The sequence below is a fragment of the Engraulis encrasicolus genome, chromosome 10 (genome assembly GCF_034702125.1).
Source record: "Engraulis encrasicolus isolate BLACKSEA-1 chromosome 10, IST_EnEncr_1.0, whole genome shotgun sequence".
In the NCBI taxonomy this organism is placed as follows: domain Eukaryota; kingdom Metazoa; phylum Chordata; class Actinopteri; order Clupeiformes; family Engraulidae; genus Engraulis; species Engraulis encrasicolus.
The window spans coordinates 5,188,533-5,203,303 of NC_085866.1; the positions used below are offsets into that span (position 1 = coordinate 5,188,533).

At 43.9% G+C, this 14,771-nt stretch overlaps 2 protein-coding genes across 4 annotated transcripts; one reads left to right on the forward strand and one right to left on the reverse strand.

Moving 5' to 3' along the window:
• Positions 1-785: 785 nt before the first annotated feature.
• Positions 786-7,762, reverse strand: LOC134456421 (uncharacterized). Its single transcript, XM_063207784.1, has 4 exons — positions 7,689-7,762; positions 1,871-2,461; positions 1,432-1,637; positions 786-883 (listed from the first exon to the last, which is right to left on the reverse strand). The coding sequence occupies exons 1-4, from the start codon at positions 7,760-7,762 to the stop codon at positions 786-788; spliced, it is 969 nt and encodes a 322-aa protein (XP_063063854.1).
• A 1,707-nt stretch (positions 7,763-9,469) lies between these two features.
• On the forward strand, positions 9,470-14,387 carry mkrn4 (makorin, ring finger protein, 4). 3 transcript variants are annotated; one of them, XM_063207912.1, is made up of 8 exons: positions 9,470-9,587; positions 10,741-10,854; positions 11,006-11,271; positions 11,407-11,471; positions 12,048-12,313; positions 12,537-12,647; positions 13,248-13,350; positions 13,999-14,387. In XM_063207912.1, exons 1-8 carry the CDS (start codon positions 9,526-9,528, stop codon positions 14,155-14,157), a joined length of 1,146 nt encoding a protein of 381 aa, XP_063063982.1. In that variant the 5' UTR covers positions 9,470-9,525; the 3' UTR covers positions 14,158-14,387. The 3 variants fall into 3 exon arrangements, with proteins under 3 accessions (XP_063063982.1, XP_063063983.1, XP_063063980.1); XM_063207913.1 differs by having other exon boundaries at positions 9,513-9,583; XM_063207910.1 differs by lacking the exon at positions 9,470-9,587 and adding an exon at positions 9,913-10,047.
• The last annotated feature ends 384 nt before the right edge of the window (positions 14,388-14,771 follow it).

Genomic DNA, 14,771 nt, shown 5'->3' on the forward strand with positions numbered 1-14,771 from the left:
TTGAGGAATGGCCACTGCCAGATGTTTTTAGTGGTGGGCGGGGCTTGCCAGACATCATTAAGTGAGGGGTGGAAAATGGGCTAGATCAGTTGGTGAGGTTACCACTTGAAACCTGTTGTAAATTGTTCATCATAGTCCCCTGATAGAGAAATGACCACTGCCAGACATTTTTAGTGGTGGGTTACCCCCGGCAGACGCCCCCGAATGATGACACCCCCAAAAATGGGCTAGATCAGTTGGTGAGGTTACCACTTGAAACCTGTTGTAAATTGTTCATCATAGTCCCCTGATAGAGAAATGACCATTGCCAGACATTTTTAGTGGTGGGTTACCCCCGGCAGACGGCCCCCGAATGATGACACCCAAAAATGGGCTCATCAGCTGGTGGGGCAGACTTACACACATTTGTGTTGGTGGATGGGGCTCATCAGACATCGATTAATGGGTAAAATTCTGGTGGGGTTACTGGTGGGGTTACCAGTTGAAACCTTTTGTCAATAATGATCCTCTGACATTTCCAGTAGATGAGTATCCCCGTGACCACAGAGTGTGTGGTTACATCAGTCAAAGTGACAAACTTGACAAATGAACACATTGACAGTGAGTTTATTGTTCAATTCAATCAGTTTATTATTGGAACTGCTTTCTGTAAATTGCTTAACCATAGAAAGTAAAACTAACAAACAGTATGAACACATAACGTGTAACATAGCAGTACAGCACAACATATAACAATATTAATTTACCTCTAAATCGAGGTGTGTATGAGACAGTGAACCATAGTGTCAGTCCTCCTGGTCTGAGTCTTCAGACTCCTCACTCCAAGCCTCATCTGAGGACTCCGCCTCTGTGTTGTCCTCCTGACTGTGTGACTTGGTACCCACTGAGAATAAGTGTTGTGGAATAGATGGTCCATTGAACCAGTTCGGCTGCAACAGTCCATCTTTCACACTCCACCCATATTCGGTCACTGACAAGCCATCTGTCGGACATGGCAGTGTTGCCATTGTCCAGACAATACTCACATAACGTGCTCTAAGGACATGCATCTCCAGAGCTCGTCGTGATGGTGGCAGCAAGGCACAATCAACCCTCTTCACATTCGCCAGTGGACTCTCCTGTTCAAATGAGAGGAATAGGTCAACGTGTGTGTGTGTGTGTGTGTGTGTGTGTGTGTGTGTGTGTGTGTGTGTGTGTGTGTGTGTGTGTGTGTGTGTGTGTGCACGCGTGCGTGCATGCGTGCATGCGTAAGTACATGTGTTTTTGGTAACTAGCAGCCAAATGCCTCTGACAAAAGATCAGTTTCAGGTGCTTTCTGAACATGGTCAGTGAAGGGGTACCTGGAGGGGTATATTTTTTGCATAGGATGGGGGTTGGGCAGGGTGTTGTGCATGTACGGAACTGGTACTGAGAAAACTGAACTTGCCTTACTGATGTTTCCACTCATCTCCATCAGTTTCAGGTAGCGTGCCTCGTTTGTGTCTCGTGTTTTTCTCTGTCCATATATGCGGCAGACAAATTCAGAAGCTGTCTCAATATCCACATGGCTACTTCTGTTGCCCAGGCTGATCAAGAACTTCACAAATAAGTCGGTGTCATCTTTCTCGATGATGTTCAGTGGCTTTAGTTTACCTTTTCTGAAATAGATTTTGACAATAATTATTCCCATATTCACATCCCTGACACACACACACACACACACACACACACACACACACACACACACACACACACACACACACACACACACACACACACACACACACACACACACACACACACACACTACTGTATACACACAAACATGTACAAACAGAGTATTTGCTATTTATACTGTAAATGTACACATTCCACATGTTTACAAACTTACCTGAAAAAGGCTGAAGTGAAGTCACATCCAGTGAATGCATGGTATCCTGGCATAGCTCTTGATAATCCTGGCTTGAGGTCTTCCAGATTGTTGACAATGTTGGTGACATTAATGTACCTCCTGTTGTTGCCTGATCCACAGTCTATGATGACCGTTCTGATGGCTCGGTTCTCTGGTTGTAGATTGCCAAGTGCACCAATCAGTATGACCAACACGTCTGTGTCAGAAGCCCTTACTACCACATCTCCTGTAATGTTTGCAACATGGAAGGCGATCAGTGTGTCGGCCTCTTCGTGATTACCTTGAAGGTAAGTTGGTTCTTCCACAGTGATGCTCTGGCATTCATAGTCTGGCACATACTTGTAGCATTTGCCTCCATATGACACGAAGAGTGTTTTACCAGCAAGTAGCTTGAGGTAGTGGTCATTTTTCCACTCACGCAAAAGAAACAAGGACAGCTGCTTTTTGAGATTCACGTTGTGCAGTAACTTTTGACCACTCTGGCGGAATGTTTGCTCTGGCCCTGTTATGATGTATGGTGTATCCACAGCACCACGCAACTTCCTCTCACTGTCTTTGATTGAGTTTTCTCTGTATGTGTCAAGACACAAATGCACGTCAGTTGTCATTCCCTCAGAACAAATCATGGACAAAATTCTCCTTGCTACGGAAGCATATGATGCACCAATGTTTGTCTGTGATAGGACAGAATGCAGGACAAGTCCCCCGTCATAAACTGTCACAAATCGTCTTGGGTGCTCTACTTCAGTGATGGTATTCTGAAGAGATTCCAATTTCTTGAGAAGTGCAGCCTTGTCAGACTTCACTCTTGTTCCGTCACAGTGTGCCAGTGAGAGTGGATAATCTGTAATTGGATAGGAAAGCACATTCTGGAGGTCAAATGTTGTGTTTTCAGACACAACAATCATTATTCGAATGAACATGTCCCTCAGGCTTTCAGCAACTTGTGTTTTCATCTCAGAGGCCGGAGTTTTTGGTCTTTTCTTTGCATTTTCAGCAGCAAAGTTTTCAACACGGATTCTCTTCACAGGTTTTAGAAAGCGGTTGCTGTCGTTATCCCACTCAAACTGGAATTGTTCTCTGGCCATCTTTCCCCTTTTCAGAGTATTCAACAGGTAAGATTCAGTGGCATTTGTTGCTGCCCTTCCAGTGGCTATATTCACAAGTGAACTAGAAACTGCATCAGAGAAGGGGTCACAAAATTCATCCATTTTTTCTCGAATAGCATTCATCTGTTTGTGGTCAGTTTTCATTCTCGACCGACGACACTGAGCTGCAGCCGTTTCTCCCTGGTCAAGGCCTGTCAGACATCTTAGTTCAGTAACTGCCATAGCCCGCTGTGCCATTGTAATGGACCATCTTCTCGTAGCACTCTCTGAATTCCGGAATGCAACTATACCCTTGGACTGTGATGCTGCATCGCGGTTGACGGTCTGTTCCAAGGAAAGATCCACTGCTGAGCGACTGTATGCCTTTCTTGTTCTTCGGACTGAAAATGCACCATTGTCAAGAAGTTGGCGAACCTGGAATGGGGCACTTTCCAATTTCTGTAGAAACAGACTTCCCCATCTGGCGTAGTTTGGCCGATTGAGTCCATAGAAGACCTCCAACACAGCTGGTAGGATACTGATGTAGCCTGTGACGTCATTGGTTTTGACACATCGCTGCAGCTCTCGGTGCAACCTGTTGACTAAGTATACATACAGTGCCCAGTATTGAGCTGTTTGTCCATGGCTTCCTTCAACCATCTTCTGAAGAAATTCTTCATACTGAACCAGATGATGTGTAATCACTGTGTCATTGAGGTAGGCATCTACCTGACTCATATCTGATGGTACACTCCGCATCATGTCTTTGAACAATTCATACTGTTCAACTGGCAGCTCAGCGATGAAGCGATCGTAAATTTTCAGTTCAAGGACGTTTGCAAGTAGTTGATGAATCCGGGTGCATCTGTTGTAGAATTTTCCTTTAATGAAACCAATCATGGATCCTTCAGCCAGTGTACCAGACTCGGATAGAATGAATTCAATTCCACATTCACTGATGAAGGTTCCAAGTGCTCCAAAGAAGGCCAGTTCAATGTGGAAGTTTCCAAGCATCACTAGAAGTTTGTCAAATTGTGGTGCTTCCAAGGACTGGATGGAGTAGGCTTTTGTTGCAACAGCCAAATCATATGTCACAACCGCATAGTCCTGTCCAGTTTCCTTAGCTATGTTCATGGTTCGGGTCATGGTTTCCCGGACTACATCATTCCTGGTTGGGGAATTCAGTATCGGATCCATGTAGCATATCCTGTGAAGTGGCAATGGGTCTGTGGTGAACTGACTAATGAATCCAGCGTAGAGCGGGGTATTTCCATCTTTCAATTTGAGGAACCAATACAGGTCCAGTGGCTTGAGGTGACATCTGTTGTGGTACTCTGAAGGCTCTGAAGAAGGTGAAGCACTGCCAGATGCTTCTTGTTCCTGTGCAACATTAGTTATGCTAATGAACTGTGCCTTATGCAGATCTTTCCTGAAGTGTGGTATCTGGTGCTCCTTTCCCTGAAACTTTCGTCTGTTTCTTCCTGGCTGAAACTGCACACATGCAGTAGATTCTCCATGTAGCTGTACATCTTGTATGTTTTGATAAGTGTGACCAACTGTGATATGGAGAGTGGCCTTTCCATCAAGCGTCTCAACATCTGCATCATTGTTATCCCACACACATCCTGTGGCCAGACCTGGGTGGAGGTAAATCCCATCTGGTGCGTCACGTTCCTCAGACTCAATAGAGTAGGCAAATTCTGTTTCTAATGCTTTTGTTGCAGAATAGTCAATGCAATGACCTTCTCTGTTTAGAATTTGCATTGCCAGTTTGGATCCTGTCAGAGATGTGAGGCCTAATCCCAAAATTGTGTGCTTCCAGGGTTTCACATTTCCCCGGGTAACATTGTAGATCGCATCTGATGCCATAGCATTGACCTTACGGTATGTTGAGTCACTGTCTTGCTGATTGTCTTCTTTTATGCCACCAAGAAGACAATGGAAGAATAGGTCCAGCTGGGCTGGGGTTTCTGGTGCACACTCCTTCAAACTCTGTACTGTGGTTGGGTGTGGTGTCCTGGTTCTTGGTAGCTGGAGTATCTGGGATCGAAGGTGAAGGGCCACCCAGCGAATTTTTTCATCCTGTCTAAACTTTTCTGCATCATCATAAAGTCTGGATCTAGCATCGTCTTCAGTCAATGTTGAATTGTACAGAAAATTACCTCTTCTGGAATCTAGCAGAGCAACAGCAACTTCTTGTCCAAATTTTTCCTTGATCTTTCTTACAAGGCACTGAGATGAATATGATGCTATATCAGTCTTGGTTCCACCTTGCCCAGTATACTCTGCCTTGTAGAAGTCGACTAGTGTAGAGACCATTGTTGACTGTTTTTTCTGAAGAACTTGACTTTCGATGTAGCTGCAGACTGACTTGAATGCGGAAGTGTGGAAGTGGTAAGAGGTATTTGTGCTTGTTTTTGGCTGTTCCTCTGTTTCTTTGTCGAAAAGGACACGGCAGGACTTGTGGTATTCAGCTTCTTTGGCTATCAGATCAACCCCACTCCGGACGAGAGATTTGACTCTTTCATTCTGGGAGTTGACAGACCGTGTAAATAATGCCTCACAGCCTGACAGAGTAGCCACTTTCAGTCTTGGCTCCTCCTTTCCCTTTACTTTCTTTCTATCTTTCCCACAGAAAATGCAGGTGCCTTTTAACAATCCTTGCTCATCTGTTTTTGGAATGGAACTCCTTCGTCTGGTTGCCACTTGCATCTTTTTGTCAGGGACTTCAGAAGCTTGTGCAGCAGGGCGTTTCACAGCTGTGTAGTTGCTGTAACACCTTGGGTGATATTGAAAATGTATGTAATGCCCACTGCAGTCAGACATTCTTCTGGTGGCATCCTGAAATTTGTCCGACTTGAGTTCCTTACGTAATTTGATAGCTCGGTTGAGTGAATCCCAGGTCTTTTCAACAAATGACTTAAGTCTGCTCTGATCTTCCAGCTCTTTCTGACAGATGAAACATATGTGATCAGTTTCCATTCTGATTTCCTGCTAAGACAGAATGTCAAAGAGAGTTGTCAGTTGAGCTGGTTCAGTTCGAATGTTTCCCATTCAGATACAACATATGTACATTCAATTAATTATGATTTTGTGAATAAATGAGGGCACAGAATGAGGGCACAGAAGAATAGCCAGTGGTCAAATAAAGTACTAACCTCTGCATTTTCATTAATTCCACTGATAAGTGGCATACTTTGTTGGCCCAGTCCTTCTTCAAAGCCATTGTTCTCTGTTGGCTCTTCTCCCGCCTCGTTGTCACTGTCCATCTTGGTACATTTCAGCACACTGACGCAAGATAGATGATGATGATAAGATAACGATTCAAATGACCAACAGAATTCATAGTAGGAGGCTATAGACTTACATAATTCTTAGGCCTAGCAATTGAATATTCAGGCCTATCAATTCAAATACTTAGTCTCTTAGATCCTAAGCCATCTGGAAGAATGGGTTTTTTTCAGGCAGTGATTTTGTAACCTTCTGATATACAGAGATATGTACACACTAGAAGTGTAACAATACACTCAACTCACGATTCGGTTTGAATCACTATTCATAAGCTACAGTTCGATACACCACACTATTTCACATTTGCCAACATTATAAACTTTATGAATAAAAACTATGATAGTTTGTAGGTAGAACAGGTTACAAGAGGCTACTGTTACTTTTTAAAAGTTTCTATATAATAATGATTGTTTGGAAGCACTATCACTTCATATCATGTAGTTGTTTTCTGGCCTGTATCAAAACGTTAAAAGGGCGTATCATGATGCTGCCTCCTATTATCGCGATACAGTATTGTGAATCTGTGTATCACAATTTCTTGGTTCGATACAATATCATTACGGCCCTAGTACACACGTACATATATACATAAATGTAGAGCTCAACAATAAGGGGCAAAGAAAGATAGGACTATATAATGATATAAAATGATATTAAATGATAATAGAAAATGTTTGAACCAACCTTCAGCAGTCTTCAGCTCGATCCAAATGACAGTCCAATCCCATCAATTGGCCACTTTAGATTTGAAAAAAAAAAATCTGGAGTGGTGCTCTGAGGCCTTCAGATGATGGGATATTACTGTACATGTGGCATGGATCAGCTCCTTTATCCCGTACAGTGTGTTAGAAAAAAAGTGACATGGATCTTTTTGATTGAAATTATTATTTTTTGCTGGCCACTCAGAAAGGTATTTTGTGTAAATACTTTACCTTTTGAAAGAGTGGACAGATTTGCACCAAATGTTGTGTGCTAATGGTCTATAATTGGTACATAAAAAGATTTGATTTCGGAGGCCAAGGCTTCTACAATGACCGACTTTTAATACAGGCGACTTTATGTTTTGCTCATTAAATTTAAAGAAGTGCTCGAATTTTCACCAGTCCTTGAGACCTTCACTCTCTAGATGGTCAACCTTTTTTGCAATAAATCTTGTGAGTTTGTACTCTATAATACATGAAGTCGCTTTGTGTGCGCCCAAGTTTTTGGGCAAGCTTTGTGGCCCGTTTTTTCTGATATAGGGCCAGATACACACAAGAGCGTGGCGTGTCAGTAGCGAGAAGACAGCCGGGTATCAGGCGGTGTGTTACTCGGCCTTTCGCACCGACAGTGTTGGCGAGCACAGCCAGTCCTGTTCAAAATCTCCCCATATACAATGCTAGTTTGCTACTTTGCCATTCATTTCAACAGGACACTACCTGCCACTGCCGTCAAAATTCTGCTCAAGCTCTATTTTCCAAATGCAGAGCAGCTCCCGCGTCCTGTCTACCATCGTGTTGGTGTGGAAGGCAAGGCAAGGCATTTTTATTTGTAAAGTGCATTTCATACATAAATGCAATTCAATGTGCTGTACAGTAAAGTAAGATAAACATTATGTAAACTAAAATAACTTGAAATAAAATAAAAATAAAAGCAAAGTTCTGTTTCCATTTTCTCCACCGCCGGTAAAAATCGCTTTCGTCTCGTCCCAATTCCCCATTCTGGTCTGAAATAGGCCTAACTCTGGCAGTTGCAGGCGTTTAACAATTGGTAGCCTCACCAGCTGATCTAGCCCATTTTTGAGGTGCCATCATACAGGGGCATCTGCTGGTGTAACCCACCAACAAAAATGTCTGGCTGTGGTAATTTTTCTGTCAGAGGACCATATTGACATTTTTTTAAACAGGTTTGAATAGGTAACCTCACCAACTGATCCAGCCCATTTTTGGGTTTGTCATCATATGGGGCCGTCTGCCGGGGGTAACCCACCACTAAAAATGTCTGGCAATGGTCATTTCTCTATCAGGGGACTATGATGAACAATTTACAACAGGTTTCAAGTGGTAACCTCACCAACTGATCTAGCCCATTTTTGGGGGTGTCATCATTCGGGGGCGTCTGCCGGGGGTAACCCACCACTAAAAATGTCTGGCAGTGGTCATTTCTCTATCAGGGGACTATGATGAACAATTTGTAACAGGTTTCAAGTGGTAACCTCACCAACTGATCTAGCCCATTTTCCACCCCTCACTTAATGATGTCTGGCAAGCCCCGCCCACCACTAAAAACATCTGGCAGTGGCCATTCCTCAATCAGGGGACCATGGCAAACAATTTGCAACAGGTTTCAAGTGGTAACCTCACCAACTAATCTAGCCCATTTTTGGGGTGCTAGTTTTACACCCCCCCTGGCCACACCCACCAGAGGGAACCCGGCAGACGTGCCGTTCCTCTATCTGGGGACCATGCCAGACATGGTAGTACCAATAAAAATTGGTAACCTTCCCAACTAGGCTGACCCCTCTGGGCTCCTGGTCTATTACATTTCCAACCCAGTATTCACTGGATGCCACTCAATAATTTCTAAGGTGTCACAAAGTCAATATAACTACAAGCAGGGCAGCCCAACATTGTGTGAGGTGACCTATCAAAGAGACTGGGTAATTGTGGTGGCCCTATGCCTTGAAAAAAATAGCTGGATGCAACAAAAACTTCTTGCAATGTAAGGGGTCCCAAGTCTGGGCCCCCTCTCTCCCTGAGCCGGGGACACCTTTCCGCTGCACTCCACTCATTAGTCTGCAGTAAAACTTGAGAAAGCCTCGGGGAGCCCAAAAGTGGGGATGCAAACGCACCACTGCATCCCCCTCTATACTATGTGCTAAACATTTTGTCTTGTTCATAAATAACCCCCTTTAATGAGAATATAGGCCTACCTGTATGACAATGGCAAATGTCAGCACAGTTAAAATCCTTTTTGTGTTCTTATTATATATTATTATTTACATTCCATGACAGGCCTCAGAGGCCTCAGATCTTCAAATGGCTAAACCACACCTGTCCTGAATCTGATAGGACTTCATAAATTTGTCCAATTGTCATATGCTAATGGAGATTACAACTGCCAATAAGACTCCAGGCCTTCATTAATTGTGGGCGTAGTTTACTGCCTTTACAAAACACTAATTGGTCCCCCTATAACTAGAAATCCACATGCTTTAGGCCACAAGTTATAAAGACAAGAAATTGAGCAGGCATTTTCAGTATTAGGGTGGGTGAAATGGAAGGAAAGGTGGAACGCAGCAGTTCTGTTGACGGTGTGCATGAAGACGTGGGTTGTAGGTTTGTAAACCATCCATAAAAAGACCCATTCAAAAATACTTTGAAGTAGCCTAGGCCTGATTAAAATCACTCTGACCATTTGGAACACAGATTTGGAACACTTCCAAAGCAGGAAGCTGTGAATATTATGTTACTTTTTTAACTGAATGCTGTATGCAGTAGCTTTGTAGCGGTTAAATTTTTACGGTTTTTCGTAAAATCAGCATAAAATTGTACTCACAAAATGTTATTGTTGTAAAAGGCTGGCTGATTGATTAGCTGCTAGCACATTCACCTCTGTGGGTGAACTTTGCGTGTGACGTCACCCAGAGCACTTTCAAACTCTTGTTGTGGTGTTTCGCTTCGCTATCTAGCTGAACGTACTCAAAACATATCTGCAGATTGAAATGGATCGACACAGGGTTCCGTACAGACAACAACACAAAGGGCGAACTAATAACAGCAGAGGGGAAATGTGCAGGTATAACGCTCTGGAAAAAGTACTTGATGTACTTGTTAACTTTGTCTCAAAGTTTGGTCAACCGCTTTTTCGAACTCCAAAGAGCTAGCAGATAGCAAAACAGCTGCTAGCTGTTTCCGTTTTAATATCCTTTGATTGGCCTCGTTTGCTCATAAAGACAATATGTGCTGTCAGGAATATCACCACTATTTATTTTCAAACCCGTTTTGACAAGATTTACCGGTCCACTTTACGTATCAACATTCAATACATTAGCCAGCCTGCTAACGTCTGGTAACATACCGTTGCCTCGGTTTCAGGCTCAGAAAACGTAAAAGCCTAGCTATTACGTGTTGCGTTCGGGGCACGGAAATGGTAGTTTATGGTTTCGCGTTTGATTTGCATTTTTATTTTGTCCTTAGAAACGTGTCACACGTTCAATCCTGAGTGATTCAGTAGCTGACCTGTGATCTAAATGCCTTATCAGGGGGTATAAGAACATGGTTAAGTGATAAACAAGGCTTGGTTAACCTATAAGAAGTGGGAAACCTGCTAATATACCTGCAGCAGGCATAATTTGGTTAAGAAAATGAAGACTCCAGGCTCTTCTTTTAGATGATTTACCTCTACCTCAAGGTAAACTTAACCTGGTCTACTACTGAACCAGATTCTTATGTCCCTCAGGTTTGTGTTAACGAGATGACTGTCTTTCAGGCACTATTTGGATGGCAGGTGTCTAAATGGTCAGAACTGCCATCATCTGCATCGCCCAGCACAAATATGCTGGTACTTCCAGAAAGGTACCTGCTGGTTTGGAGACAGATGCAGGTACATTTCAAGTAGCATACCTAATAGAAACACTTTCACAAATGTGTTGCCTTCAAGTTCAATGGCAATGGCTGTACATTCTTGAGTATTTAATCTTGGCTTTAAGAAAAAGTGCCTCCTCCTAATTCTAGGTTCACAAAATGTTTTGCAGGAATGCCCACATTCCTGACCCTGATATGTCTGAACACCGGAGGGGCTCTGCACCCGCCCTATTTGCTCGACCCAGGGGTGATTGGACGACGTCCCCAAGACGAGGCTCGGAACCGTCACTGGTCAACTCCCAAACGTCCTTCGGCCACGGCAGGAGAGGATCAGAACCTCTGGTGACTAACACAACCACACTAGAAAGAAGCTTTGAACGTCTGACCACACGAATTGAAGAGGAGGATGCGGACACTGAGAGAATGGCCTTGTCCAGTAAGTTCTCATTTTATGGTTTTGTGCTAAGTTTTGGTTTTCGAATATGGGTATGGATTGGATGTCTGTGTGATGGGGGTTGTGTGGCCCGTGTGAACTGTCTTGTTCAGAAGTGCTCTTCTTATTCCAATACAGGCCGCACAGATTTGCACAGACCATCGCCGAGCCAAGGTGTACCAGCAGTCAATGGTGACACACAGGTATGTAATGCTTTCAATGTGATTTGACGAATTTGGTGATTGTGGAGAAGCACTAACCAGTGAGCTTAGTGGTCCTGGCCATGAGTGAGGCTGCATTGTTGGATGCATTGTGGGACGGTGGTGGCGGCTGCTCAGCTGGTAGAGGAGTCAGTTGGCAACCCAGAGGGCTTTCAGGTTCGAGCCCCACTCTGCCTGACTCCATCGATGTGTCCTTGACCAAGATGCTTAACCCCAAATTGCTGCTGGTGGCAGGGCGGTGCCCTTCGTGGCAGCCACTGCCACCGGTGTGTGGATGGGTGAATGTGAGGCATACAATATCAAAGTGATTTGAGTGCTCGAAGGAGCAAAGGCGCTCTATGCTATATGCAGTCCATTTACCATTTACACGTTGGAGGTTTACTGACATTGTACAGCAGACCTCTGCTGCTTTGGATCCATTACATCAGTGGTTCTCAAACTTTTCCCATCATTCCCCCCTTCGGAGGGTCTGGATGCTTCCGCCCCACTTTGAGAAACACTGCATGACATGGAACAAGTCTGACGTGTGCCTTTGCATCTCTGCGTCATATTCTCCAGGGCCCCTCAGAAGGAGTGAGTTCGACTGGTGCTGCTGCCGCTGCTGCTGCCGCTGCTGTGACCTCCCCGCGCCCCCACCACAACAACGCCGCAGCCTGGCAGCAGAGCAAGGACGTGGTGTGTGGCATCTGCATGGACAAGGTGTACGAGAAGAAAGACGCCCAGAGCAGGCGCTTCGGCATCCTGCCCAACTGCAGCCACGCCTTCTGCATTGAGTGCATCGTCACCTGGAGGAAGACCAAAGAATTCCAGGAAGAGGTCATAAAGTGAGTGGGTCAAGCAAGCTAGTTGTAATCGTTTTTGGGTGGGAAGGGAGTTCAGGAAGGAACACCCTCCCTTGCCTTGTTTATTATAGACTTGTACAAGTACAAAGTCTTGTCCATGGCTACTAGAACTAGGCAGATGTTAATTTTAAATAATCATCATAATAAGCTGTCTTGGGTTGGATTTTAAAGTTGTTTGTTGGTTTTTTTTCCTCTTTTTCTGCAGGGCCTGTCCGCAGTGCAGAGTGAAGTCGTCTTTTTATATTCCTAACAGATATTGGGTTGAAAGTGGCAAACCAAAGGAAGACTTGATTAAATCCTTCAAGGAGAGAAGCGGGTCTGTATTTTATTCTTTTTTTTTTTTTTTTACTTCCATGTTTCACCAGGGCCATGTTGTATTTAATGTCCATGTTTCACCATATGTCTTCATTTCTAGTGTTGTAGTAGAAGTAATGTTTCTCCATTCACACACTGCATTGAGTTAAGCCATTCAGCTTCAAATAATGGTCCAATTGTCCCACACTGCCTTGTTAACAAGCCACCAGCCTAGGTACGGTCCTCAATTAGCTCCCTCTAGTTCAGTGTTTCTCAGCCTTTTTTTGAATAAACGTCCCCTGGACTGCATCATAAGCATCCCAACGCCCCCTTGACCTTATCACAAGCCACCCAACGCCCCCCTTCACCTAATCATAAGCCTACCAACACCCCCTTAGTATTAAAACATAAAATGGACTAATGCCCCCCAATGGTAACTAAGCACTGGCCCCTCTCCTTCCCAATGCTCCCCTGGGTCACCCAAATCCCCCCTGGGGGGCTGTAGAGCCCCCGTTGAGGAACACTAGTTATTCCAAATGTGCGACCCCACCCCCACCCCACTTAACATTGTCACCAGTTGACTCATGCATTTTTCTTTCCTCTTCCCTCTCTCTCCTCACAGCAAGTTAAAATGCAAGTTCTTCTCCAGAGATGGCAGCTGTCCCTTTGAGTCGGAGTGCATCTACAGCCATGAAGGCCGCCCCGGTCGACCCCGGAGACGGATGGTAAGAGAGCTCCCTCGCTTTTAGTAACTAGAGAAGCTTAAAGCCGAGTCCCTGTGCACAACCACTGTCCAGGTGCTGGTGATGTGCAGTATAAAAGTAATCCAAGTAAAAGGAGGATAAATCACAGCACGCTGGTCGTCTTTGTTGATAGTTTATCAAACCTGATGAAGCAATAGCAAAACTCGTTGTTCACCATATAAACCACCAGCAAAGGCCAGTGTGCTGTGATTTATCCCCCCCCCCTTAACTAGAGAAGCTTCTTGGAAAGGGGAGTGAAATGGCTTCAAACTCGACATTACTTTGAGACACGTGAGGTAGTGGAGGGTTATCTATCCGTGAACATGCTATCTGTTTTTGTACATGTATACTGATTTGTATGGAGAGTTCAGCTGGAAAAGCAATCACAAAAATGTCTACATTTTGCCTAAATGAGCTCAACCAAAGTCACTTCAATGCTGTTATTAACTACATCAATTCCTACTCAGTAAAATTCATACTCTTTTGTAGATTAATCACAAATGCACTTAGTCTGAACCCTTCATGTGATGTTAGGTCACATGGTCTTTTTATTCTTGTCAATTCATTGAAATCTCTCCTTTTTTTTCCTTCCCCAACCCACTGCCCACTCCCCATCACCTGGACCAAAAGGCACGGCTTTCCGTGGATGACTTTGAGGACGGCTTTCATATTATGGACTATGTAATCTCTCTCATGATGGGATTCCACCACGACTCTGATGATGATGACTATGATGACTTCCTAGAGACTCTGTTTTTGGATGAAGATGACTATGAAGACTTTCTTTAGTTCCTATTAAGCTGTATCCTAAAAGTTGTATTCTACAGTAGCGTTCCCTGTATAAAAATAAGATTGTTCAATCAACCTCACGTACTGATATGTGTCTAAACTAACGTGTTTTGTGTGTGTTTGTTGCCATTGTTTTGGTGTCTCGAAAAAGGCCAAATTTTATACATTTTAGGGCAGGTTTGTATACCCTGAAGAGAAAAAAATAAAATTCACATTTTGCACAAACTATACACTTGATTGTGTCTGTTTCAAGTTCCTCACTAAATGGATGCCATCGGGAGACTGACATGCTTTGTAGGTGGTCACAAGAAGGTTGTTAAAACTGTTTGTTCAACTTTATTGGTACTGACGGTAAATTGGGTTTGCAGTTCAAAAAGAAAGATGGGTGTGTCGTCCTTGCATATAAGACACATGATTCATATTAACATGGAGTCTAAAAACACATGGGCCCTATAGGCTACATAGAGAAATGATACAAGGACAGTGCTTCTAGTTCAACTACCGTATTTGAATATCTATAGGAAACTGGTGTAGCTGTCATACATGTAGACAGGCATAGCTGTTCTACATGCAGCAGGATGGATTAGTTACAATATCAACCACAGACATAGGCC

Excerpts from the sequence above, each read along its gene's own strand:
- LOC134456421 (XM_063207784.1), bottom strand. The coding sequence starts at position 7,762 with ATGGTAGACAGGACGCGGGAGCTGCTCTGCATTTGGAAAATAGAGCTT. Across the intron at positions 1,638-1,870 it reads TTCACTTCAGCCTTTTTCAG|AAAAGGTAAACTAAAGCCAC; the intron begins GTAAGTTTGTAA and ends AATCTATTTCAG. Across the intron at positions 884-1,431 it reads GGAGATGAGTGGAAACATCA|TGGGTACCAAGTCACACAGT; the intron begins GTAAGGCAAGTT and ends ACTTATTCTCAG.
- mkrn4 (XM_063207910.1), top strand. The coding sequence starts at position 9,974 with ATGGATCGACACAGGGTTCCGTACAGACAACAACACAAAGGGCGAACT. Across the intron at positions 10,048-10,740 it reads AGCAGAGGGGAAATGTGCAG|GCACTATTTGGATGGCAGGT; the intron begins GTATAACGCTCT and ends ACTGTCTTTCAG. Across the intron at positions 11,272-11,406 it reads TGAGAGAATGGCCTTGTCCA|GCCGCACAGATTTGCACAGA; the intron begins GTAAGTTCTCAT and ends ATTCCAATACAG.